General features: G+C 41.0%; 1 protein-coding gene across 1 annotated transcript in view; it reads right to left on the bottom strand.

Annotated features, from left to right (window-relative positions):
- fbn1 (fibrillin 1) overlaps nt 1-26,348 on the bottom strand; it is a 59,307-nt gene that overhangs the window by 23,334 nt on the left and 9,625 nt on the right. Inside the window, exons 7-33 of the mRNA XM_079340260.1 lie at nt 22,882-23,079; nt 21,884-22,009; nt 20,396-20,521; nt 18,974-19,126; nt 18,536-18,838; nt 17,728-17,880; nt 17,508-17,627; nt 17,288-17,413; nt 16,004-16,126; nt 14,759-14,881; nt 13,696-13,848; nt 13,104-13,157; nt 12,853-12,978; nt 12,618-12,743; nt 12,382-12,501; nt 11,670-11,807; nt 11,521-11,571; nt 11,274-11,399; nt 10,926-11,153; nt 10,724-10,849; nt 9,768-9,896; nt 8,158-8,283; nt 6,539-6,664; nt 6,304-6,426; nt 5,452-5,577; nt 4,740-4,865; nt 319-441 (exon numbers count right to left, since the gene is read on the bottom strand). Of these exons, the coding sequence (XP_079196386.1) occupies nt 319-441; nt 4,740-4,865; nt 5,452-5,577; nt 6,304-6,426; nt 6,539-6,664; nt 8,158-8,283; nt 9,768-9,896; nt 10,724-10,849; nt 10,926-11,153; nt 11,274-11,399; nt 11,521-11,571; nt 11,670-11,807; nt 12,382-12,501; nt 12,618-12,743; nt 12,853-12,978; nt 13,104-13,157; nt 13,696-13,848; nt 14,759-14,881; nt 16,004-16,126; nt 17,288-17,413; nt 17,508-17,627; nt 17,728-17,880; nt 18,536-18,838; nt 18,974-19,126; nt 20,396-20,521; nt 21,884-22,009; nt 22,882-23,079 (3,678 nt within the window). The remainder of the gene's footprint in view (nt 1-318; nt 442-4,739; nt 4,866-5,451; nt 5,578-6,303; nt 6,427-6,538; nt 6,665-8,157; nt 8,284-9,767; nt 9,897-10,723; nt 10,850-10,925; nt 11,154-11,273; nt 11,400-11,520; nt 11,572-11,669; nt 11,808-12,381; nt 12,502-12,617; nt 12,744-12,852; nt 12,979-13,103; nt 13,158-13,695; nt 13,849-14,758; nt 14,882-16,003; nt 16,127-17,287; nt 17,414-17,507; nt 17,628-17,727; nt 17,881-18,535; nt 18,839-18,973; nt 19,127-20,395; nt 20,522-21,883; nt 22,010-22,881; nt 23,080-26,348) is intronic.

Below are 26,348 nucleotides of genomic sequence, written 5' to 3'. Positions count from 1 at the left end.
TGTGAAGCTGATCTTGATCTCAATAGTCTTCATTAACAAGCTGATCCGTCTGACATAACCAGACATATATGATGGTTGCATGTATATTTGCATAAACAGGGACGGTGAGCCTTAGCAGACTTCTGTACTCTCAAAGTACCTTTCAAATAATCCTTTATTTTTTGGTTCAACAGTTAAAAAAGAGGCTCCTTTACCAAAAAGACTTTTTCCATTTTGATGCATCATATTATGCATATTGCTACCAAACATTGCAAACATAAATGCCACAATGGACCCTTCAAAAGCATTTACTTGATCATTCAAGGCCTATAGACTTACCTGTGCATTTGAGGCCGTTGCCAATCCACCCTGGAGCACAGTTACATTTGAAGCTTCCAGCTGTGTTGGTGCATGTGGCTTGCCTGTGACAGTTATGTGCTCCTATCTCACACTCATTGATATCTGTCAAAGAGAAAACAAACAAGAAGTCAGGTAAGGAAACAGACATTTCTCTGATGGTGATTTGCATTCTTATTCCTGGGGAGTTCTTGGCTTTAGGAAGTGACTTGATGCTTGGTTTGTATTTTATAAAGACGCCAGCAGGAGCAACAGCACTAAGTCTTTCTGGGTCACTGTCTTCATCCACTGAGAGCTGTATTTCAGAGCAGAGGGAATGGAGACATTCTCATGATCTCTGATACTAATAGCCTTCCTGCAGAGGTTTAATGAGCAGGCCCAGTCTCTGGATTTTCACTGTGAAAGTGTGTCCAGAGAGCTCTAAAGAGGCTAAGAGGGAGAACGATATCCTTATGCTGAGGCCTTGTTCTGTCTGCTATGCCTGAACAAGAATTTCTGAGGTTATTTTAGGCAAAGATTTTCCTCTTCACCCGCAGATCCACAGACACTGCACCTCTCATATGAGGCTTTTGTAAAAGCTCTCTTTAATGCTTGTGTTTGGTTTTCTCACCACCCCAGATGTCAAGTTTGGAAATTCAATCTTTTCCAAATATAATTTCCATAAAAGTGTGATGTAGTAATGTGCCAACTCTACAAATAAACGTTCCTTCACAGGAAAGACATTGTAATTACATCTGAACTCTGCCAATGGATGAAATATTGAGGTACTTAGCAGACAAAGTGGTTATAAAAACACCTCTCTATATATGTCCATCTAGTGTATGTGGCCTCCTGTTCTAATACATGAACAAACATTAAGAGACAATTAAATTGGCTACTATTATAATGTTCTGTTTACATCCTGCAGGTTCTTATCTAGCTATCTCAATCAAAAACATGATTGAAAACATGGCACCATTACAAAAAAGAAACTGTACTCTCTGCAACAATAATGTCTGCTAATTTGAGCCAAAACAAAACACCCTGTGAAACACACTGATCGACACAATACCTGGCCCTGAGCTGGAAAAACTCATTGTTTGAGCTTTTTTAGAGGGATTGGTCATGTGTTTAGTGGCAGTCCCTGTACATCAAGAAAAGCCATTTTAAGAACCCGATCAAGATGTGAGGACTTATCAGCCTGGGCTGTGAGACACTCCTTTGTGTGTGCGTGTGTGAGGGTAGTAATTTAAAGCACTGTCAATTAGAGATTAGTGCTGCTGGTTTACAGTCTTCCTGGGGAGAGGCTACAGTGTATTTACACTACATTTGATGAGGGGTTTCATATGAGGGCGAATCTCCCTGGATTACAGACAGAATTAAAGATCATTTCCCCAAAGCCTTTGATGACAGAGAGCACAACACTAACACATTTTCTCAATTGGAAATGTAAAAAGCAAGCGTGTCAGCGATCACGGCTGGTGTCAAACAAGAGGCTTGATTTAACAAGGACTAATGCTTGACAGATGAAACATGGATAAGAAAGGGATAGAAGGGAATTACACATCTGCCTGTCTAACTTTCTCCCAGTTATGACTGCCTGGTTGCCTGTCTATATGTTTGCCACCTGTCTTGCAACATGTCAAAGATTTTATTTAGAATGCCAGGAAATCTGTCTTTTTTTCTCGAATCACATCATTAGACAGGCGGCCCGTAATGTTTGAAAGTGATCTGATTAAATTAGTGTGTCCAGACATTACAAACATACGAGTAGATTTCACATTTCAAAACATGTCCACATGTGGTTTGGGTCTGACTTGTAATAACCATATTTAATGTATTATTTCTTTGGATGTTGTGACTCTAAAATCAATCTGGATACAATCTGGAAAGAGAACATCAAAATTAATTTTGGCTGCTAGTCCAAATAAGGCCTTAAGGTGGCTGGTGTTCAGGCAAGTTGAACATGAAGTAATATACTACAAAAAAATCTGAAGAGTGAGAATGTTTTACAAATATTTCTACCAATCCAAGATCCTCAAAAAAAAACATGAAATATACTCAACTCTCTGCATTTAAAACGTGTCCACCATTTTTTTCTATCTGTATCCCTGACTTTTCCATTTAGGCTATTTCAGAAATAACATTTTGCTGCAACAGATTATTAGTTTTGAAATAAGGTGAATCCAAAAAACATTCAACTGTTTAGATAAAGTAGCCTAAATATTGAAAGGTTTTGTATGAATAGCATATATTGCAGGGAAAAGTTGTAAAGTTAGCAAGCTGCACAGAAGTGTCTCATAGAAAATAGCACACAAGCAGGCTGACATGGAGCTAATACTGACCCACCAAAATCACTGCTCCAATTTGCCACAATGAACTAATGAATAATAGTAGCTTAAAAATCCAAATATAGGCTTTGTATCAGTAGCCTAAGCAGACAATAATTATTTAAAATTAGCAAATAAAGTAATGTCAGTTAGATATAAAACATAACTAGTTTTCTAACATAAGCTAACATAGGCTATTTTTTATACTGTGCAATACAGAATGAATCAAACTGATTAACGAAATTAAACATTTGCTAAAACTCACACTCTCCCCCAAGAGCCTGCATCTTACTGAGCAAAAGGTTTTTATGAGACGATATTAAAAAATATTGTAGCATTAGCAAGAGAAGACAGGACTCATTTAGAGTTAGAAAACTGGCACAATGATCGTCGCCAGCTACATTTCTATTGAAACACATATGCTTCTTTTGTTTTATATAGATAACTCAGATCATTGAAATATATTACAGTGGTAGCAAAAGTAAAAAGAGTTCAGTAGAGTTTAGTTAGGAGGTCCACTTTGTTATGACGTCTTCAAAATAGCCTTTATAACATAAGCAAATTGATTTTGCATTATGTTAGCCTAACAAGCTGCTAGTTGTGCCGGACCAAGCAACACTGTAGAAGTAATATCTCTTAAATTGATTTCGGGCAAGTTTTATAGTTTTTGAATCAAAACTTTATTTTCTAAAAGGACAACTTTTTCTTGTATTGTTTTTAAGGTGAAACAACCTTCCCCCAAATTGTTTGGCTGTGTTTTCATTTAGCTACAGAATAATAAAAGTCAACACGCTGAACACTTCACCCTGGTCTTCTCTTTAAAGCTGAGACACTCCCAACATTGTAAACTTTACCAGTTTAGTACATCTCCACCCACTCCTGACTTTCCAAAACACAACTTTAAGAAAACAAAAGTGCTTAATAAGAATACCCACACCCTGCCTCTGAGTGTTGTGGAATAAAATTTAGGAAATAATTCCTGTGGGAGCTTCATCAACAGCTGGATCAGATCGAGCTTGAGAATACCACTCATTCATTTACACATGCAAGAAGATTAAGTCCACACATACCAACATGGTCTTATAAGCTTGTTCAACAAAGGCAACCAATGTCGTATGCTTTTTGTACGTCAGAAGGTGGGCCATTTCTCGAAGATGAGCAAGTTTTGTTCCCTTGTCTATTACAGGACATCCTGCTTGTCTGAGAGGAATTAGCGTCTTAATTCTCTGGTATTCTGAGGCTAAAATTCCAAACCTGTGAATCAGTACCGGCTGCTTTACTGCAACTCTATCTCTCTCAAAACAAGGAACATACTGTATGGACATTTTAATGGGATTAGAATGAGCAAGAGCGTGTGCAAATGAGTTTGAAGGTCAGATAGACCTGTTTATTTGTATTAGGAAGAGGACACGCTCCTGCTGACTGTGACTGTGACTCACTTGGATCACTTAAAACGAGGCCGGATAAGATGACTGATTGAGCTCTTACTAGCCCTCAATCCCCAAACTTTAAAGTGGCCATATAAATCAGAAATAGTATATCTCACAAGAAGTGAGTCAAAACTAGCACAAGACTGTATTTATGTGTTTTGGAGCAGTTTCAGGTGATTACGTGCTACAGAACTCTTCCAACCATCGCGTAATGTTTAAATGACCTTAATGAAAGAGCAACAAAGGAATAAACAAAGGTGCAATTTGATGCTTGCATCTGTCAGAAAACAGTGATCTCACTGGTCCTGCTGTTTTGCTGCTAGTCCATGTGAGTGTGTTCTGTGTGTTTGTAAGCGTGTTTCTCATCCAGTCAGACAGGAGCTCTTGAATTAGGATAAGTAATGGTAAGAGCTGCTTCTGGTTAGCCAGAATTTCATTCTCCTTCCATTCTCTCATTTCTCGCCTTCTCTTTGACTTGCTTTCAGTCCTGTCCTCAACAAAACCACATAGGCACACACACACACACACACACACCTCATTCACCCCTTAATCAATAGCAGCCCTCTACTGACTCATTATCCTTTCACTCCAATCACCATTATTTCCCTAACAGGATGTTTTTGCATTGTGTAAAAATGCTCAATTGTGTGTTTGTGTCTCTCACCTGTGCAGCCTGTGGTGCCCTTGCGTACGGAGTATCCCAGTTCACAGTGACAGATGAAGGATCCCTTTGTGTTCTCACAGTTCCCACTCAGACAGATGTTTGAGTTCAGCTCACACTCATCCAAATCTACACAAAGAGAGAAAACCATGAGTTGAAAGAAAAAAGAGTGAGAATGGTTATTTGCTGACAACAACTTCAATAAATAAAAGTCTGTTTCATCAATTGAAAATGAGTTAGCTGCTGCACATGTGGCCTGCCAGAAAGATCCTGATAAGCTGTGATATGTGTAGGCAAGTCACAAAAGATAACATAATGAACTATATGAGGGCTTTGAAATATGTTTTCTTTTCATAAATAAAGCAGCAATGTGAACATGTGTTTGTGCAGACGTGTTCAAAAGCTTTTACATCATTGATGTCAGGTTTTTGTTTACTCCCTCAGTGGAACCAGACGTCTAAATGTCATGCATTCCGCCCTGCAAACCCGAAATCACACAATGTTCGCTCTTTAAAATTAACAAGGACAACATTACTATCCTCTTTCTCACAGCCCCGTAGATCTGACTCATTAAGTCACTTTCTGATGACTCATATTTTGGAAAACCCATTTGTTGATCATTTTGTCTTTTCAGTGAATCTCTGAGAGCTGGATCTACTTATCGCTGGTAAAGCTGCAGCGTTTTATTTTATGAGTTGCAATGCAAGTCGATTACCCAGGCAGGTCTTCATATCCTCAGACGACATGAAACCGTCAAAGCACAGACACTGGTATGTCCCTGGGGTGTTGGTACACTGGCCACCATCGCAGATCTCTGGGCTCTCCTCACACTCATCGATATCTGAAGATTAAAGACAGAGACATTCAGATGAAACTGAAATGGGAAAACACAAAGGGCAAGTATAATGTAAAAATGTATAATCTAGGTGGAATTGTTAAAGTATAGTTAACCATAAAGATTGCAACATGAAAACATCCTCCAACAGGGGTATCATTTTCTTTCCATTACAGGGGAAACTATGGGTATGAAAAAAAATGCTGGTGTACATTCACCAATCTTTTACTCTCTTAAATCAACAAGTTTAGTTCAGGATTCAGATGTAATTTCAGCCTATCTTCTGAACAAACTACACTGAAATATACCCTGCACAGCCTTGATCTCTGATTCTATACCTGGATCTGCTAATTAAAAGAGTGGCAGGAGTCAACATGTGAAGCCTGTCTCTGAGGTAAAACCTTAAACCCTGGAAGCAAGAAATGCAATTTACTCAATTGATATATAAGCATCATTCATCATTTCTCAGTAACATTTTGAATCTAGCAACAAAAGGGCAGGTTAAGACTGTGTCTTTACTTCTTTCTGCAGACAGCTACAGGATGTCTTTGAACACATTCCACTGAAATCAAAGCATTACTCTCTATAAACCAGGTTTCTTGAACTACGGCTTCTTTCCAGCTCTTCAATGTGGTATGTCTTAACGGTGCTCTTGATCTACTTCAGTGCTGTTAGGAAGATGTTCGTTATGAATGAATATGGAATCAGAGATGCAAACACTAAACGACTTACCAGTGCAGCTTCTTAGATCCGGCATCAAGGCGTATCCGCTGTGGCAGCTGCACTCATAGCTTCCCTCTGAGTTGGTGCAGAAAGTCTCACAACCACCGTTCTCTATAGTGCACTCGTCAATGTCTGAGAGGCAAAAAAGATTCATTAACATGATGTAGTGCTAGGACTTAAACTTCAGATTTTATCCATAGCAACAAAAGAATGAAACTTGTGATAAATGTGTTTCAGTACGCACCGACACAGTCCAGCCTGTTCTCAGTAGATTTGTATCCTGTGTCACAGGTACACTGGTAGCGACCAATCATGTTGACACATTGGCCGTTCCTGCACAGCCTGTCGCTCAACTCACATTCATTGATATCTGTGAAAGAAAAGGCAATAAATCAATTCCAACACACTTTTTTTAATGAATTGTGATGCACCATATGTTTCAAGCCAAAAACAATCAGCATCATATTTGCTTGATCGCTGTTGAAAGTTGAAATCCTTAAAAATGTATGTTAGCATGAAGTTAAGGGAATCTGTTCCGTGCTCTTCGATGTTAACGAGTCGCCCTTCATAGTTTGCACACACACTTACAGTATTCTTATTATCATTTTGTTGGATCCAAGAAAGTCAATAAAAAAGATATGAGAATGAGCCTAACCCCAAACTCTCAACCAAACCAACCTATACAGTTTCAAATCATTCAGTTTAATCCAATAAAGGACCAAAAAACAACAAGTTGTCCGACCTCAAACCGGCAGTGATTTGTTGATAAATGACAATTAATTTATTGTCGACATAGATTGATTTTAACTGAGTAGCTGTTTCAGCTGATTGCCATGTCCATCCTCTTGTGAAGTACAATGGAAACCAACAATCAGAGTTCAGCTTGTGACACATGTATCATTGTGGATTTCAAATCACATGGTGATAAATGAGGCATTTCAGTTTAGCAATGTGACATCATTAAGTGCACTGTGTCCCACCCCTCTGTATGACATCTGTTAAACAAACAACAAAGTTTATCGTCATTATCATCATTTAAACAGTTCAGTTCATTGCCTCACCGTGGATAATAAGGACCGTTGTCTTAGATGGGACAAGATGGGCAGTGTTCACTAATGCTTTCATTGTTTTTATTTCTCTGGGTGCTAGTAAAAAAAATATATGAGCTTCGGGGCGGAGAGTTAGCATTAGGTCATGGACTGAGACCTTGACACACTCCATTAGGTCAGAGTGACACCCAGTGATTAACGCATGATCAGCCAGATGCTATAAACTACACGTGATGAGTTTTAAAGTATACAAAGCACAAGAGAATTAAAGATCTACTATCTGGGGACAGAGCAAGAAATGTAAGCCTCTGTGGATCATTAGCATGCTAATAATCAACGATGACTCACATCAGAGCCGTTAGCTGAGTCGTTAACCCAGTTAGCATGCTAATGATTCACAGAGACTTACACTACTAGGTCAGTCTATAAGATGGAACTTAGAAAAGAAAGAAGCCTTTTGGAGGCGAGGTGAAACATCCTCACTCAAACAAATACAAAAAAAACAATCAAAAAATAATCTGTGTTTTTTTTTTCAGGACCTAAAAAAGGTCACAAAAATGTCACACACATTTTAAAGCTTTTTTTGCTACAATATCAAAATTGCAAATCACTTTTTTTCCTAAAGGATTTTCTTTTGTCTTTTTTATGTTGACACCTAAGTAGACTCTTATTTTGCAAACACGTCGATAGAGATGAAGTCACACTCATGGTCGAAACCATACTCAAGCACAAAAAAAAAAAAGTGCTTAAAGAAAAAAATCAGAGAAGAAGTGCCTGCTAGACTCTCCTCTTTGAAGAGATCATCATCACTCACCGAGACAAGCTGAACCATCAGTGGCAATCTCGTGTCCTTCAGGGCAAATGCACTGGAAGCTGCCCTCTGTGTTTTCACATTCACCTCCACGGCACAGCAGAGGGTTTCTCTCACACTCATCGATGTCTAAAGGTGGAAGAAGGCACACACAATCAGTACAGACACAAATAGAGCATAGAGTTGTCATGATTACAGAATTATACATTTGGATAAAGTACTAGTAAAGATAAAACAATGTAGATACCTGCTTCAAAACCATGGAAAGAAAAAAGTCCTCTGCCCTGTATTGAAGTAACCCAACTGTTTTGGGTTAAACTATGACTGATGAGCTGAACTTTCTTTAAAAACTGGAGCCCCTTGAGATAGTATCTCTCATTAAACAAACATAGGCTGTAGTTTCTAAAACAAGTTGTATCAATAAGTATGAAAGTATTTACAATTTTGACAACCTAGAAAATCATTGAAACATCACAATCATTGAATTTCCAATGAAGCCAAAAGAGTCAAAACATTTAATTTGTGTTTCTTGTTCCAAGCTTCAGAACGTTCTGGCACAAATTCCTCTCTGTTCCACATTATTTTGTTCATGAGATTAAGAGAGATTGAGGAGAAAGAAATTAACAGCTTTATGCTTGGCAAGGGGAAAAAAAAAAGAAGAAAAGTTTTCAAGAAGGGTTTGTACTTGTTAGTTATTTTCGTTAGCCTGCTCGTCCAGTCAGTCCAGACGGCTCTTGATTGCAACCCCGCCTACGTTATTTCCAACACCAGCTGCTTTTGTGGCCGCAGCATGCGAGTAAATTTGTCTCGCCAATTTTGGCCTCATGGCGGCTTTACGCCAACAAAAGTATTGAGACTCTCCATTTTGTGTGTACGATTTCTCCCAAGAATTTAATCAAACGGCGTCGAAAGGCAGGCCAGAACAAAAATAGAGCATCAAGTATTTTCACAGATGGCAGAACATTAAGAGTTTAGCTGCATATAAAAAAAAATCGTATTTCTGGGTAGATGATTGTGTTCCCCTCATATATGCAGTTTAAAAATATAATAAAGAACAATTATCTTTCAGACTTTATGGAGCAGTATTACAAAGCGATTGTGACGACACCTGGGCTGTGCGGACTAGACCCTTTCAAAACCCTGAAGAGTCTCTTTGATTCGCCTTCTCTCTAACACACACCCACACTTATATACAAATGCACACAGCCTGGAAATGTCAGATGACATCAGACGTCTAAACAGAGAGTTTCAGGTCTGGCATGTTCGCCTAAGCACCTCATCCAGAGCTTACTGCCCATGAGCGAGCGTGGAAGAGACGGCTGGGTTGTGATGGGGACTTGGATCATGTGGCAGGCTTTCCTCGAACTTTATAGGTTGGCAAACTTTTCTTCTGCTCTCTGAAGATGCCTCTTAAACAGGGTGTGCTTGAGAGACTTTAAGGAGATCAGGTTTCCAATTCATGTCCAAAAAGAAGAATGATTTCATGCTAAGGAGAGCTGCTGCTGCTGCTGCTGCATGTAACTGCACTAAATCGTCAGCTGAAGAATTCACTAACGGCATGTATTTTTTTTTCCGGGTCTGCAGGTGTTGGTGTGTCAGCGTCTGTCACTCACCCATGCAATTTTTCATCATCATGAAGCCACTTTCATAGCCTTCGAAGCACTCGCATTCAAAGTCTCCTGGTGTGTTAAGACACCTGCCTTGTCCACACAGGTCCGGAGAGATGCGGCACTCATCGATGTCTGTAGGGAAAGCAACGCAACAAAACTCAGACACAAAGAACTTCCCTTTTAAAGCAGCGCAGGAGAGAGCTCCTCTTGTTTATTATAAACTCAAAGGCAGAGGAGATATGGTGAGAAAGATGAGTCGTCAAATAAATGACGCAATCCTTCACTGCGTTCGGCAAAACAAAGCTTAAAAGCACAACATATTTCTCAAAAGGTTACAGCATAAAAGAAAAGCTATAAAATGAGATCAAGCACTGAATTAAAGATGGTTTATTCAGACTTGACTCTTCAAACAGATTCTTCTCAAGTCTAAAGCGAAAGGCTTGATCTCTTATGAATGTAATCCACATTTTTTTTAAACACTTAACAAAAAGACTTTGGGCTGGAATCTCACTCATGTTGGAGTAAAAAGGTCCCAGATATCATTTATGTACAAAGAGTCTATAAATTATTTGAGAATAAAGTCATGGCACAGGCATTTAAACCGAAAAAAATATGTGCACATTTAAGCAGAGGAGTACTGTAGCTAACCAGACGACAGGGACTGGCTCCAACAAGTCCAAAGCAGCCAGACTGCCATTAGACTGAAAAAGCTGAATGAAGGCTTAACACCACTTTGCTGTAATCAGTGTCGGCAGAAGGGTTCAGAAAGGAGGACTGATGGAGTATGGGTCGACTTGTGAGGATACAATGGAGCTGAGATATTGTCATAGCTGATGTTGAGCAGAAACACAGCAGCTGCATGTACACACGCTCTTCTAACAACTGCAGAATTCACCTCTGTAGTCAGTGAAGGAACCTTTTTAACTGAACAGCAAATTGCTTCAGTCAGTAATTCTCACCAGTGCAATTTCTCTCATCCGAGTCCAGGGCGTAGCCGTTATCACAGCGACAGCGGAAGCTCCCGATGGTGTTTCTACACCTTCCATTTGAGCACAGGGTGTTTATCATCCTGCATTCATTTATATCTAGAGTACAGAGTAGAAACACATGATCAGGAAAACAGCTCAGAAATTTTGATCCAGTCTGTGGATGTCAACTTACCTTTAAGGAAAGGTCTACCGTTGATAAAGTCACCCCTGTGTGAGAAGCCCGGGCCTCGAGGACAGAGCTGGGCGTAGTCCGGAGTTCCCTTCTCGGGACATTCATCACACTCAGGGCCCCAGGCTACACCCACCGAGCAGCAGCAGGCATCCACGCGGTGCTTCCCTGAGATAGGAGTCCCACAGCGCTCGTCCTCGTGGGTGAGGTAGCACTGCTCTGTGCGCAGGTCTGAAAACCACATTTACATCTTAGTTGAGATTAAAGATACGACTGTTTAACCAGGGAGATAAAAACCCAGCATGCATAACAGTTAGACAGGAGGCTAGACTACATCGACGCTGCACCCACCAATGCACGTCCTGCCACTGACATCCACGGTCATTCCAGGAGGGCACTGGCAGAAGAAGGAGCCTGGCGTGTTGATGCACTTTCCATTGATACACACTCCGGGAAACACTTGACACTCATCCACATCTGACAGTCAGCAGAGAAAAACCAGAACAGGATCAACAGCAGCTCCAGTGTTTCAGGTCCCTCACATTAAACACAAACAGTCTGAACTTCTGTGTGTACATGGACTCAAAGCAGACATTACCTTCACAAACATTTCCTTTTACTCGAGCAAAGCCTTTACCACAGATTGGATCTGAGAATGTTCAAAGCACACAATATATTGTCATTCAATGCCGGTAACTGGTCGAATAAGAACACGGTTTAAGAATTGGGCATATTTTGTCATTTCACCTTTTTCACATTTGGCACACGGGCTGTTCCAGGCTTCTCCGAGTGTAGCGCAGCAGTGTGACTTCAGTGTCGCGCCATTAATGTTGACCTCACAGCGATTATTGATTATCTTCAACCAGCATGTGCTCTTAGATGTCTCTGTTTTAGGAAAGAAAACCTCGTCTTATGACACATTTATGTATAAAGAGAGAGCTGTGAGCTGTTTAACCCCGCTCTGTCCATATTTACATCGGTCACTTGTTAAAAAAATGACTAGTTTTTACACCTTCAGTTCATTCAGGTGTTCCAAGTGTCTGATATATTTTGCCTGGAAACAAGAAACACAGTCATCTGCACATGTACTTATGGGATATTTGACAAGAATTTAACCACCTGCATCAGGTTACTTTACAAATGAATAGGAGCCACTATCTTTGCCTCATTAATTAAAAGCTCATTTTAAATGTAGGAAATATTAACATGGCATCACAGGCCTGTAATTTATAGAGATAGAAATCATGTGTTCAATAAACAGATAAAAAGAGGATACATTGCCAAACAAAAACAAAAGAAATTCACAGCAGCCTTTGTCAATATTTTCCATATATCAAATGTCCAACTGAAGCTGCAAGAACACTTGAAAAAAAGTCTTCTAGAGTCTGTCTCCAGGAGTCAGGTTATATTTTGCTTAAATCTAATGGGAAGAGTTTGATTTTGGTAATGATTTACTTACCGATACACTCCAGTCCAGAGCTGTCCAAAGAACTGCCCGTTGAACACAAACACACATAGGATCCTTGGTTGTTCTTACATTCTCCATTAATACACGGGCTAGACAGACACTCATCCACATCTGCAGGAGACAAAAACACACGCCACAAATTGTCTATCTCGTATTCTTCTGAAGATGCAGACATAAAGAAGTACATGTAGTGAAGAACTGTGTGACAGAATAAAGGAGTATCTGACCTTCGCAGATGTCTTTCTCAGGATGAAACCGGTATCCTTTTGGACACTGACAAGTGAAACTGCCAGGTGTGTTTCTGCACAGACCGTTATCACACAGCAGCCTGTTCATCAGACACTCATCAATATCTAAGGGAAAGAACACAGGACAGAGACTTGGTGACCTTTGCTTTGTTGGGGCTGGAATAATTAATTGAATTTTCTTGGAGGATGAGGACTTTGAGAACAGTTAACCTACCAACACAGTTTTTGCCCGTTAGGTCTACTTCGAAGCCTTCATTGCAGGTACATTTGAAAGTCCTTAACATATTCTCACACACCCCATTCTGGCATACGTCAGGGTCGAGCGCACACTCGTTTATATCTGTGAAGGCACAGGACATTATAGAAGGAATAGAGTAATAATCACATCTCATCTATCGAACTTATTTTGGTATTTCATAATGTCCATTCTAATATCAATGAAAAAAACGAGTTTGAGTTCTTTACCTCTTCCATCACCAGTTATGCCACCACCATTGGGGCACAGAGCCAGGAACTCAGCTGCAAAACCAAAAAAAAGTACAGCTCAAATAATAAGAAGATAGGAAATTACAGTGTTTCAGAAACTTTCACATTTGCCAAAATCTAAAAAATCTCAAGGGGAATCATTAAATAGCATGTCATTACCCACTTCCATGCTTTCTCATTAAGCCTAGATGTATATAAAACCACCTCCTTAACATGGTGCAGCGCTGGCATCTTTTGATATAGAAACTTTCATTGGAAGGACTAATGACAAGCAACTGGATGCTGTGTGTGTGTGTGTGTGTGTGTGTGTGTGTGTGTGTGCATCTGTGGAGGACCTCAGTTACTTTTAACAGCAGGAGTTTCTGTCAAACAGCTAAGCTGGGCCTTCTTAACCCCTCGTTTTGTCACATTTAATCAGAGATTTTGATCTTGTCATTTTTGTTTGGTGTATGTGTCTGAAATCAAACAACTCGTTGTGCGTGTGTGTGTGTGTGTGCGTGTGTGTTTCTGATACAGGCAGCAGGAGGTTGCTCCATTTGTACAAAGGGTGGAGTGATTTGAATATCCGTACCAGAGCTTTGTGGTGGGCAGGGTTGGCAGGGTTCTCCGTAGGCGTACTCTGTGCTGGCACAGCAGCACTCCGACTTGGTCACCGCTCCAAATAAAGGCCTAACACACTGCCCTCGCTTGTAGCCACCATAACAAGAACTGCGCATATGTGTGTCTGTTTTGGGGAAAATAAGACACACAGAGTTTGTGAGAAACGCAGATGAAGCAAGAGATCTGGAAAGAGGGTAGAGATGGATTGAAAAGAGAGAGGAGGGAGGCAAGGGTCCATGGCTCCAATAAACAACAACACTGGCAAAACAAACGGCTGTTCTCTCTCCATAATATCCTGGGATTTGAGGCATTCTCCTGCGCTGATATCATCCTGTAGAATAGTCACCCAGACAGAACAACAGCAATTCAACACTTCCAGCACAATACACAATAAAGTGTCATTTAGGGGGGGATATAGGAATGTTGCGAATACATGCTCCCTGAGTGTCAGTCCAGGAGATTGGAGCGGAATGAGGCAGGAAAACATTTATCATTAATGATGAAAACATGCTGACTAATGATAATGAGCATGTGTTTGCAACAGGTAAACAGGATGAGATGTTTGTGGTGAAGTTTATTAAAATGTCATTTTGTCACTTTCAGTTTAGCTCATTTTCTCACTCAACTGGAAAATATTTGTTCTGAGGTTCTAGCTCAAATAAATAGCTGGAAGATGAAACTTTGCAAATTGAGACAAACATTTTGATAAAAGCTTCATCAGATCAGAGAAAATATTTTAAACCTAAACATGTGTGTTTGTAGGAAACAGCTGGAAGTAACACTTCTTTCCCCAACTCAGTCAATGATATATTTATCAGACACATTGTAAACAATAAACCTGGACACATTTCGCTTTCTTCTCCTTCATGCAGCTACAGATAGCCTTCAGTAAAGAGGCAGCTTCGAGATACTTCCCTGATACAAAAAGAGGAGCATGACATACAGAATAAGTGACTGAAGAGCTACGTCATGACGAGAGGAAGTTAGATCAACAAACACATCAACACGTTCCTGGAAAAACAAATTCTACTCACCAACACAAACACGTCCATCCAGGCCCACAGCCATCCCGGCCATACACTCACAGCGGAAGGATCCCTCCGTGTTGAGGCAGTGGCCGTTCATACACATTCCTGGAGTCTCACACTCATCAATGTCTGCAAACAGATGCAGAGAATTATTCCTTCAAATGTTTCTTTTCTAAAAATGAATGGTCGGAGGCCAGAAACAATTAAAGGTAAACCATTTCCTGCTGGAAATGTGGTTGCTAAAGTCTCCCAGATAGTGGGTTCATTAAGAACACAGCCAAGGGGCGCAGATGGCCTAATGCTTAGATCGACTAAAGTCCAGGGACTATAATACGTCAAGTCAGTTTTCTACTCTATCCACTGTCCAATCGCATAAAGGCAAAAAGCCCCAAAACGAATCCTTAAAAATATAGAACACTGCCAAAACTGCTACAGAGTTTCTTCAACTAAGAAAAACTGTGTTTCCTTGACCTTGATCTCACCAGCGTTTACCAATAATTATCATAATGACCATGAACACTGATAGGACATGCACATATCAAGTGTGTGTTCAGTTTGGGTGTGTAAGGGGAACACCAAGACTGCAGATGGAGATGAAGAGGCCCCGGGGCCCCTTTTAGACTACACAGTTCATTAATGACTGCATACATCAGCACACTTCACCCACACCCTGCTCTCCTGTTTATTTATTCTGCTCTGACTTAACCAGGTCAGTGTCTCTGAGATCAAACGTCTGAATCTGCAGCCTTGTGGAGCAAGTCGGGAGAAATAAAAAGAGTTTTCTTCCCAGGACATACCGGTATGTTGATTTAAGGTTAAAATGTTACAGTCATTTTAACAACCTCTGTGGGCGCAACATGAAAAAATTGCTGGTGAAATACTACCTGACTCACGATTTTGTCTCCAAATCAAACAGCTGCCTGGTGCTGCTTATTGTCTCAATTTTAAAGGCTCAATCTTGTTGCATTGCACTGAATAAGTTTAGGAAGGCTGTAGGCTAGAATCTGAAAAAAGGCGGGCCCTAACTATCCCCAGTCCAGCTGGCTTGCCAGGATGCTCAGGGATTTTTCCTGCGGTTTTTAAGGGGATTTTTGGCTTGTTTAATGCTGGAATAATAGAAGTGCTAACATTACAGAGAGGTTTGCTAGCTAAAAATACAGGTCGAAAAACAGTTGACTCAAAGTATATTCTGGTGTTGTAGAGACGTGATTTTAATAATCCTACAGTCTGTGGGCTGTCTGAGAAACACACCTACACACATGCGTCCACTCGTGTCCAGCAGGAATCCAGGTTTACAGATGCACTTGAAGCTGCCATCTTCATTGATACACAATCCATTGAGGCACATATTCCTGATCAGACACTCATCCTGGTCTGAGATTAAAAACACACACATTGAAAGATTGGTAGCAGTGCATTTAGACATAAAGATACAATGGTTATAGGCACATACTGGTGGTTTTGCAGGGCTTAGTCCAATAACAACACATTTTTTCTTTATGACCGTCTTGACAATCAGTTTGTCACAGAGTGTGACTGAGCTCAAATTGTTGCTGTCTAACAATTGCATTTGCAGGCTAACACAATTTTAAAACCCATCATAGTACATTTCAGTTCTCTAACATAAGACATTAGATACAGAACACCAAAAGATTACATTGGCGAGATACACATTCTGTTAGAAAATCAAGTCTTGAAGACAAACACAAAGAAAGCACATAAATCTGTATAGAAAATGTGGAAAATTGAGCAGTTAACGCTGTAATTTTGCATTTTGAACCATTCCTGAGCAAGGGGCAAAATTTTACAATACACCCCGGGCTGACAACCTCATTCCCACAAGTTAATAATAGAAAGTGAGACGAGAAAATAAAACTATTATATATATATCAGAACTGGTGTTTGTCGCTGTTCTAAACTGCCAGCTATGGTAGGCTTGGTCCAGAACCATTATCAATAGTTCCAAATCATTTTTAAAAATCTGGGAGGACAGCCTTTCCTTGAACAAATGCCTTTACTTATTCCCAAGAAACAGTGACAGAAATAAATGCGAGAAGTTCAAAGCCTTCCAAACACCAACCTTGGAAAGGCAAGGGATGGGTTTTCACAATTAAATCTGACCAGCAGTTCTGTCAAGTTCTCAGGCAGCTCAAAGGGAAAAAAAGGTGTTCTGTGATAAACTACCAAGTTAAAGCAGGTTTGATAGTGATGCAAGTTTTCAATACTTTATAGCAAACTCAAATGAGCTGAACATTGCAAAGAAAGAAGTAAATAACAACATTGGGTCCTTTGGAAAAAGCACGCGTATAAAATGTCTATATTTTGAACTTAATGGGCTGAAACACACAAAACCACCAGTGTGATCCTTTACAATGACATCTCTTACAGAACATTCCTTCAACAGGCACCGGTATTAAATCACCTCACTCAAGAGATCCACGGCCCATTAAACATAAACAGTCCACATGCTGACGTTATGACGGAATACTACACTTTTAAAGTGTCTGTACTCTATAAATGTAAGACTTGACAGACCTTGACAGTTCTTGCCATCTGATGAAATCTCAAAGCCAGCATTGCAGACACAGTGGAAGCTTCCCTCTGTGTTTACACAGCGGCCATTGTTGCAGATTCGACCGTTGGCCACACACTCATCCAGATCTAGCAGAAATAAACAAATGGTGTTGTAAACACATGCTGTACATCCTCTTTAAGTGTGCGTTCGTGTTGTGTGTGTTGTGTGTGTGTGTGTAACCTCGGCACTCTGTTCTGGTTGCTGTTGTCTGGAATCCAGCGGGGCACTGACAGATGTAAGACCCGGGCGTGTTCACACACTCTCCATGCGCACAAGGGTTTCTCTCACATTCGTCGTCATCTGGAAAACAAAGATAAAACTTGTCAATCAGTCTTTTTTTTTTTTTTTACCAGTTTAGTGGAAACTTCAGAAACTTCTTCCTGAATCTGCCAGTTCTTACCGATGCATTCTCCTCGCGCATCCAGCCTGAAGCCCATGTTGCACTCACAGCGATATCCAACGCCCGGCATCGGAATACACCTACCATTCAGGCAGAGGTTACGATAGGCCTGGCACATGTTGGTGATGTTCTGGGTTTGGATGATAACAGGACCTAAGAGAAACATTTACACACATGCATTATGGATGGATCACAAATTGTTTTTTATAAAAACTGATAACAGAAAAAATGACATGTTAGGAGATAAATAGTGAAGGAAACACTGCACCAAGTACAGAGGAATAGTTTTTAAAAACATTGCCTAAAACAATACATCTTAACTGTGTTAGAATCTGGAAGGACTTAACATTATTAACATTTAGGCACTGCTGTTAGTTGTTAAAACTTCCAGCTAAACTTCTCTGAAAATGATTTAATAGGAAATGTTGTTACACAAGATTCTGAAAATGGTCCATTTCATTCGGGACATGGTTGAGTATTCAAATATGCAAGAACATTTTCATTCAGATCAGACCTTTGCTGCACATTCCCTTTGGATTTGTTAGAAATGACACGCAGATGAAGTAGGGAACTCTTCATCAGGAAACAACCAAGTCTTAGTCAAAGGTCATGTTTCCCTTCATTAACAGGTAGCTTGTTAGCTAAATGGTATGAAACAGAGAAGTGCATTGGGAAGCCAAGCAATGTAAAAATCCACTGAGTCACAGCAGGAGTTGTGACTTATTAGCTACGATAGCTTATGTAAACTTTGAAGAATTAATTTATTATTAGAAACATGAACCAAACGCGAGCAATAGGAAGAGCAGACCTGGTGGAGGCTGTGGAGGTAGTGGTCCTGGAAATTGTGGAAATTGTCCTGGGATTTGCCCTGGATACTGCCCTGGAAATGGGCCTGGAAACTGGCCTGGATATTGGCCTGGAATCTGACCAGGTCCTGGACCAGGGCCCTGGAGGGGAATCTGACCAGGAATTGAAGGATTTTGCCCAGGTGTTTGACCAGGAAACGGAAACGGGTAGATGTCGGGTAGGTCGGGGCTTCCTGGAACACGACCAGGTACAAACCCTCCTCCGTTCCCATCAGGTATCTGGATGCACAGTTTCTGGTACTCTTCTAAAAGGAGCAGATGGGAAAAAAATCAGGAAGTAAAATCCAGTGTTGAGAAACAGATGCATATAGGTATGAGACAGAGAGAGAGAGAGAGAGAGAGAGAGAGAGAGGTAATCCATGTGATGTTGATGGCCCCACCTGTTCCACGGATGGGACACATTTCAGGAGTTGACCCATCAGACCAGCAGCGTCCACTGTCACAGCAGCACTGCATTTTTGTCAACGGCTGTGAGTTTTGGTTGGCACAGCGCCCATTCAGCAGGCTAGCATAGCAAAAGCCACCGCGAGCATCTGTGGGAAACAACACAGCATGGCGTCCGTTAAGCTAACCCTTTTGTTTAGAATATGGCATGTGTTGTCTGCATGTTGGGTAAATTGGCAGGAGTACAATCAAAAAGCAGTCATCATAGCTTCACATTTTCCATCATTTGAAAGATGGAAGCCACTTCAAATAGTCATCATTTCCTATTTATGACAACCTTTCCTGCATCCTGCAGTTTCTGGCACTATGCACTGGCGTGACTAACTCTCCGATTCCCTGCTCACATAAATATATCATGTCTTGTTTCACACCAAGCTCGTACAGTGCATTTACACGGAGAGGCTGGTGAATACACTGCTGATTGCTTGGATAAGCTCGATAAGATGTCTGTGAAGCGCAGAATTTGTTGGAGGACAATCAGTTGGTACCTTGAGGGGCCAATGAAGATTTTAATGCTAAAGTATTGCCGCTTGGGAAACTGGCTGAACTGTTTAGCGCAACAGTTTTCTGGAGCAAAAGACTCAGACATTCCTTCCTCAGGAACATCCTCTCCTGGGGCGGGTGTGTGTGTGTGTGTGTGTGTGTGTGGGGGGGGGGGGTTATGTGGCTGTGTGTGATTGCATATGTTTGTGTGTGTGTGTGTGTGTGTGTGTGTGTGTGTGTGTGTACACAGAAGGTGTGTACGAATGCACATCTAAGTATGTGCATGAACATTAAATGGAACCATTCTGACCCAAATTCGTCCCTGTTTTTTTTTTTTTTGGGGGGGGGGGGGGGGGGGGGGGGTCGCACTGAGCTGAACTTGCGAGCTGAACAGGCATTTCTTGTGACTGTGAGTGTGTATGTCTGTCTGAATATATGCGCTGTTATCAACTTCCCAGGATGTGAACTGTTCAATGACACACAAGCCAACACTTCACTGTTCATCCAGACTGACTGGCAGATGAACACATACTTTACTTTTTCCATCCATGATGTAAAACAAACAAAGCCATCTGAGTATGAGAAGCTAACCCTACTTCACTCATCACATTCTCAGAGTTTAAAGAAATATAGCTCATTGTTGTGGAAAAAGTCAAGTGACTACTGACCTAAATTCTACAAGCTGTAACGCGAGAAAGATTTCAGTTCTCCTTTCTCTCAGTGCCAACCGAAAAAGAAATAGAAGAAACTAAAATGTGGTGGAAAAAGGAGAGATAATTTGCTCGACTATTTTGTGTCATATCCAATGTAAAAAATAAATAAAAGACAGGGACATCCAAAGGTAGATGAGAAAACAACAATGTATGAGGACTCACCTATACACCTGGATCCATCCACAGAGGTATGATATCCCTGAGGACACTTGCAGTAGTAGCTGCCAACAGTATTGGAACATTCACCTACGCCACAGAGACCGGGAATGTTTGAACACTCATCCAGATCTACAGAGAGGAGAGAAGACAAAATGGAGGAAAACAGTTAGAACTTTGTATTTATGTTCTCTATGCTACCACTCATTAATCAAACGTTTGGATAAAAGAACGATTCAAGACAAAAAAAAAAATACATTTGTGTAAATCTCAAAGTGTGAGGAGCGCACACGTTGTTCCAATGAAACTGGAAATAAGCCATTGTCACAGGATATTTAATCTCCCCTGGCCTCTGTCGCTACTACTTCAGTTAGCACCTTTGACCATCATGCACAGAGCCTGTTGAGAAACTCCCTCGAACTCGTACTTGTTTAAAAAGTCTTTTACACAGTCCAGAAGTTTTCCTGCAATTATTTCTGGGCATAAAATCGCACATATTTTACTCGGTAAATGGGTGCCACAAAACCCTGCTCAGACTAAGTTTTTAACCTGGTCTGGAAATTGTCACATTCATGTCCTAATGAGCAGATATTTTTTCACAGGCTTAGTGAAAAGGATTGTGTTAAAGATTTGTCAGCTAGAAACACAAAAATACAGTGCAAGTTTCTCTGCGGCTAAGAGCATGAAGTGTGAAAGATCAAACAATTCTGTGAGCCAGTCAGAATGGAGTAATGGTCCCCGGCTGTGAGAAAAATGTCCCTCCTAACTAATATGGAAAAACATCTTTGGCTATCTTGTGATCTATATTGTGCATTGACAACCCCATCTGAGAAGCTGTTTCAAAGCTAGGTACTTTCCCATTTACATACACATAACTGCAAACACTGCTAAACCAAAGACAACAACATTAGCAGAGAACAGTCATAAGTCAGTGAAATGACTCATTAAGCAGCAATATACACATTTGCACATGTTATAGAATATTTAAATGATCTAACATTAACCGCCACAAGCTTCTGGAAATACCAGATGAGGTAAAGTAGTAGCAGTAAAACTCCTGAGTTTATTGAATCAGGCAGTCGTGTCATGACTTTTCATTTGTGAGGGAAAACTTGTTTTTTTTTTTCTTTCAGAAGTTCGGCAGTCTCGCTTTAACACATCCAGTATAGGATGAAAGATTTCTTTTAAACATTGCCATTAAGAGTTAAACAGGATTACTGAGAAAAAGCAGAGCACTGCTTTGGTTTAATTGAATATATTTCAAGGGAAGGGCAAAGTGGCAGATGTGTGGTCTCTCCCCACAAAGTGATAATCAAAAAGCCACGACTGAGGTGAAGTTAACCACAACTAGACGGATGTGGCTTTAAATGTACTTTAACATTGTAAATTAGGAACTTTGGAAAAAAAATGTTTTAGCTCACTCTATCATTCAAGCTTACACCGAACGTCAGACATTCACAGTTTTGGTCTAATGGCTGCGAGCTTGATTCTTACCTTCACATTTTTGTGAGATCTCGTGGAACTTGTGTCCAGCGGGGCATTTACATTCAAATGATCCCACTGTGTTGATACAGTTTCCTCCTTGACAGATGCCAGGGATGGCCTGGCACTCATCCACATCTGTGCATGCAGAGCAAACACTCTTTAATCACATCACATACTTGAGCAAATCCCAGTGTAAAAGAAGACATACAAACATACGCACACACACACACACACACACACACACACACACAGGCTTGCATTGACACACATATCTACACAAGCCTGTATGTTTTTATCCATTAAAATTGGGTCTGTTTTATTAGTCTGGCTTTGACTTTCCTGTGTTAAAAAGAGTGACAAAGGACAAGCAAAAGCAAGAGAGGAATGTCTCCTGCTGAAGAAACACAAATGAAAGCCAAGTAAGGAAGAGATAGAAAAAAAGAAAGAAAACAGAAAGAAGAGGTCTGCACTCATATTAAACATGATGGTGAAATATGTGATCTTGTGAGTAAATCTAAATTAATTTAATGAATTTGACAGATTAAAGCATAGATCTCAAGCTGAAAACCCCCAAGAGGCTGTGACCTAAAGCAGTCTATGGGTCCTGGCTCAGGTCGGCCTCCCCTGCAGAGGTTCTGATGTTGTTGGGTCTGGAGCAGGCAGGCTGTGCTCTCCCACGTGGCACCGTCACTGACCCGTGTTACTGACTCTGACAGTTCTGCAACAGCAGGTATCTGCGGGCATTCCATACACATGTAGGAGGCACTGCCACCCACCCCAATTTAACCCAATTAGAACTAATCCTCTGGCGAGGGGATGATGGGTAGAGATGAGGGGATGACAAAGGGAGAGCATTGAAAGCAGATGAGGAGAGAGAATGAGTTAAATGGACAGAGAAGAGAGAAACAGCTTGAAGTACCATATTTAAGAAGGAGGGAGGGTGAGTGACAGGGAAGAAAGAGACAAAAACAGAAAGAGAGACAGAGACGCTGAGAAACAGACTTTACCTTGGCACGCCCCGGTGCGGTGGTTTGGTATGAACCCTCTCCGACAGGGCTGAGGCTGAGCAGGGCACATCTCACAGGGGTGACCCCACGCCCGTCCCACTGTGGCGCAGCACAAAGTCTTTGTGCACACAATGCCCGTGATTTGGCCTTGACACATCTGGTTATTCACTGAGGCGAAGCATGGCCCAGTACGATAATCTGCAGAGGCGAAAACAAAAAAGGTTTGCTTTTTGGAAAAAACTTTTCTTCTGTCTCCTTGTTTTTGATGAAAATGCAAAGCAAAAAAAAAATATTACACCAAAACTGTGCAAAGATCAGCAAAGTCCGAGCTGAAAACCTGACCTTGGTTCTGTGAGTGAATAACTGACTCTGGCATTAACAAACAGAAAGGCTTAAACTGAGTGTAATTTTGCATGACAGCTACAACTCATTCACATTAAATGTGGTGAAAGTGCTGCAGAGCTGACAGGAACACTCTCCATAAAGAATGTATTGTCTGTTCCTGGCATGTTAATTGGTTTGGCTCTCAGGTGCATTGTGCGTGCAGTTTGAAGTATCTGTGCACATGTGTGTCTGTCTCTGAGTAGAGATAGGAAAGGAGTCTGGAAAACCTTTCAAAGTTGTGTGGGCGGCTGTGGAGAGTCAGAGACGCGAGCTTGAATAAGCCGAGACACAGAGACAATGCAAAATCAATCTGCTGCATGCATTAAAATATTCATCATATTCTCAGTTACCTGTAGTGAGTTCGTCAGGGAAATTGACACATTTAGCATGTGGTGTGCTTCTATTCTATTGATCTATTTAGTACGTATTTTTGAGCAAATCCCAATCTAGACTAGAGAACCAGTCATCATCTCCAAGATCATCAGAGGTTGACTGACACGATGTGTCAATGGAGCACAGTGGGTGATTTCCACACTAAGTGTAGCGGCCTAGAAATAAAACTAAATATCTCATAACAAATTAGAACTCAATAGTACGAAGAAAGTTTCCTCCCCTCTGTTCCTCTGCATACTGGTTAAATCCTTATCCCCTTGATGTCACTGCTTGCATGCATGTCTCCCCTTTCTTTGTCCCCTCTCCAAACCCCACTCCCCAGTTGTGAACTCCCCACAGTTTTAACAAAATCAGTTGGGTTTTTTTATCAGTTGAATGATTTGAAACAGAGATAGGTAAAAAGAGAGAAAGAGCGAGGGAGAAAACTCATCCCTCCCTAAAGAATCTGGCCAGGATCCAAAGGCAAAAATCATTTCCACATTTCACAGCAGACAACAGACGGCGAGGGGAAAGCGAGAGACCAGTTCCAACGGCGCAGTTGTTTAAAACAAACGAGACATTGTGCGTTTCCCGTGTGGACCGGGGCCCAGCCCAGACCCGTCACGTGCACCACAGCCTCCCCGGTCTCACTGCTTCTGGCACCAGCGCTGTGTGAACAGAACTGGGTCATCTCTCCTTCGCTTTCGCATTCCCTTCTGCTCAGGCTCCACTGGAGACGCGATGATGTTGATTTTTCATCTGACTCTCCTTTAAACAGTTACAGAAAGTAACTGCTAACTTGTAGTAACTGGTGTACTCAAGTGAGGAATACTTTACTTCTTCAGTCACGAAATTCATTTATAAGCAACGTGAAAATAACGACTTGCTACTTTAGAATTATGCAGAATTTAAGGAGTAGTCCAACACTTAGGTTAGCATACAACATCATGCAAACATACAAAAAAGAGGATAGAATAGCTTTGTCTATGGGCCAGACTTTTCTAAAATGTCTCAATACTAAAAAGCGGACTTGTAGTTAGGTGGAATGTCGACATAACAGCCAGCTTAATTGGCATCTATTAAATGTAAATGTGAAAATCTGAAAGTTAAGTTAAGTGAGTGAGTAAATATTTGCGTGTAGAACTTCTACTTGTGGTCAGATAGTTTAACACTGTTTCATACTGACTCTTGATTCAGGGACTAGGAAACCTTTTGCTACACTGCTTTGGGTTCGGTCTTCATTAAGTGCCTTACCTGCAACAACAAAGGTTTGCACGGTCTATGGGAAAAGTAAATACTGAGTGTATGGAACTTTTTTTTACATTGTGCCGGTAAAAACTGAATAAGGACGACTTCTTCATCTTTTCAACCATGACAGGTTCATGTGTCATTACTCTCATGGTAATCCATATCATAATCATAATCCATTTGACATAATAATGTCTGAATATAGCTGTTAGTAAAGGAAAGAAATAAGTCAAAAACACAATTTCGTAACCTTTCTGAACATGAAAAACAGTCAGCGTAGCACTCAAACAGTCAGCTGAGGTAAACAGGGAGAAGCAGACAGCTGTTGAGTGAAAGTGCTGTCATTTCATCTGTCATCTCACTGTCTCTCTGTGAACAGCATACAGCTGGGAGATCCACCCATGTCCTGTACATCTGGGAGCAATCGCAAATGTTCATACACACACACACACACACACACACACACACACACACACACACACACACACACACACACACAGAAACTCAGCCAACGTCCCAACCCCTCATTCGCAGTCGAGCCAAAGATGATCTCAAAACAGAACGAAACACACAAAAATGTTGCCCTTGTTTTTTGCTAATCCACTGCTCTACTTTTGTAAACATGTTTTATATGGTGTGTTGGTCTTTTGGTAAATAATCTTAATATAGATGTAGGTTTATTTAGACCCATATAATTAAGCGCTTTCATTTTTGTAAAAAGGTTAAGAGCACAATAGAAACGACAACAGGAGGGAAGCCTATCAGGAAGTGGGTCAAAAGACTTTCCTGGATTAACTCCAAAATGTTTGTACACATGCTTAAAAATCTATCCACCTTTCCCACCCTTCCTCAAACTAACCCTTGCAGATGTTGCTCACATAATCTTTACATACCTTAATATATGCGTAATGTGTGTTCTCATGCACCCGTGTACGTTTGTGTGTGTGTGTGTGTGTGTGTCCGTGTGTAATGGGGTCTTATATCTGGGTGCGGCCTTCCCTATTGGCCCGTCAGCAGATTTCTTCATCCTCCCAGGACTAATGAGTCGAAGACGCACTCAAACACCCATACACACTGAGACACATATTTACTGTAGTTATCTCTCTACTGAGGTTTGCATTGGGCTAGAACGGAGCCAGATCGGGGAAAGTCAGTGAGGCATTGAGAGACATGAGAGCCTCTCGGCTAACTTCCCTGCTGCTGACTTATCGACTGAGGAACTCACGTGTAGCCTAGTTTCAGGCCACTCTTTCACCATTATCCCAAGTGCAATGGCGTCACAGCAAAAGCTCGACTTTATTACTCATCAGTTAAACGACTGCAGCAGGAGCAAAAGAAAAAAAAAACTGAGGGCAATCAGCAGCAGCGTGCCTGGATCTCACCGATCCAACATTCCAACCTAAATCATATTTGTGACCAACAAAGGACACGTTGATGTACCAGGCTGCATTTTCACAGCAGTC

This window comes from Symphodus melops, assembly GCF_947650265.1.
Source record: "Symphodus melops genome assembly, chromosome: 3".
Lineage (NCBI taxonomy): Eukaryota > Metazoa > Chordata > Actinopteri > Labriformes > Labridae > Symphodus > Symphodus melops.
The sequence above is the reverse complement of the archived record's forward strand: the minus strand, read 5'-3'. Positions and strand labels throughout refer to the sequence as shown.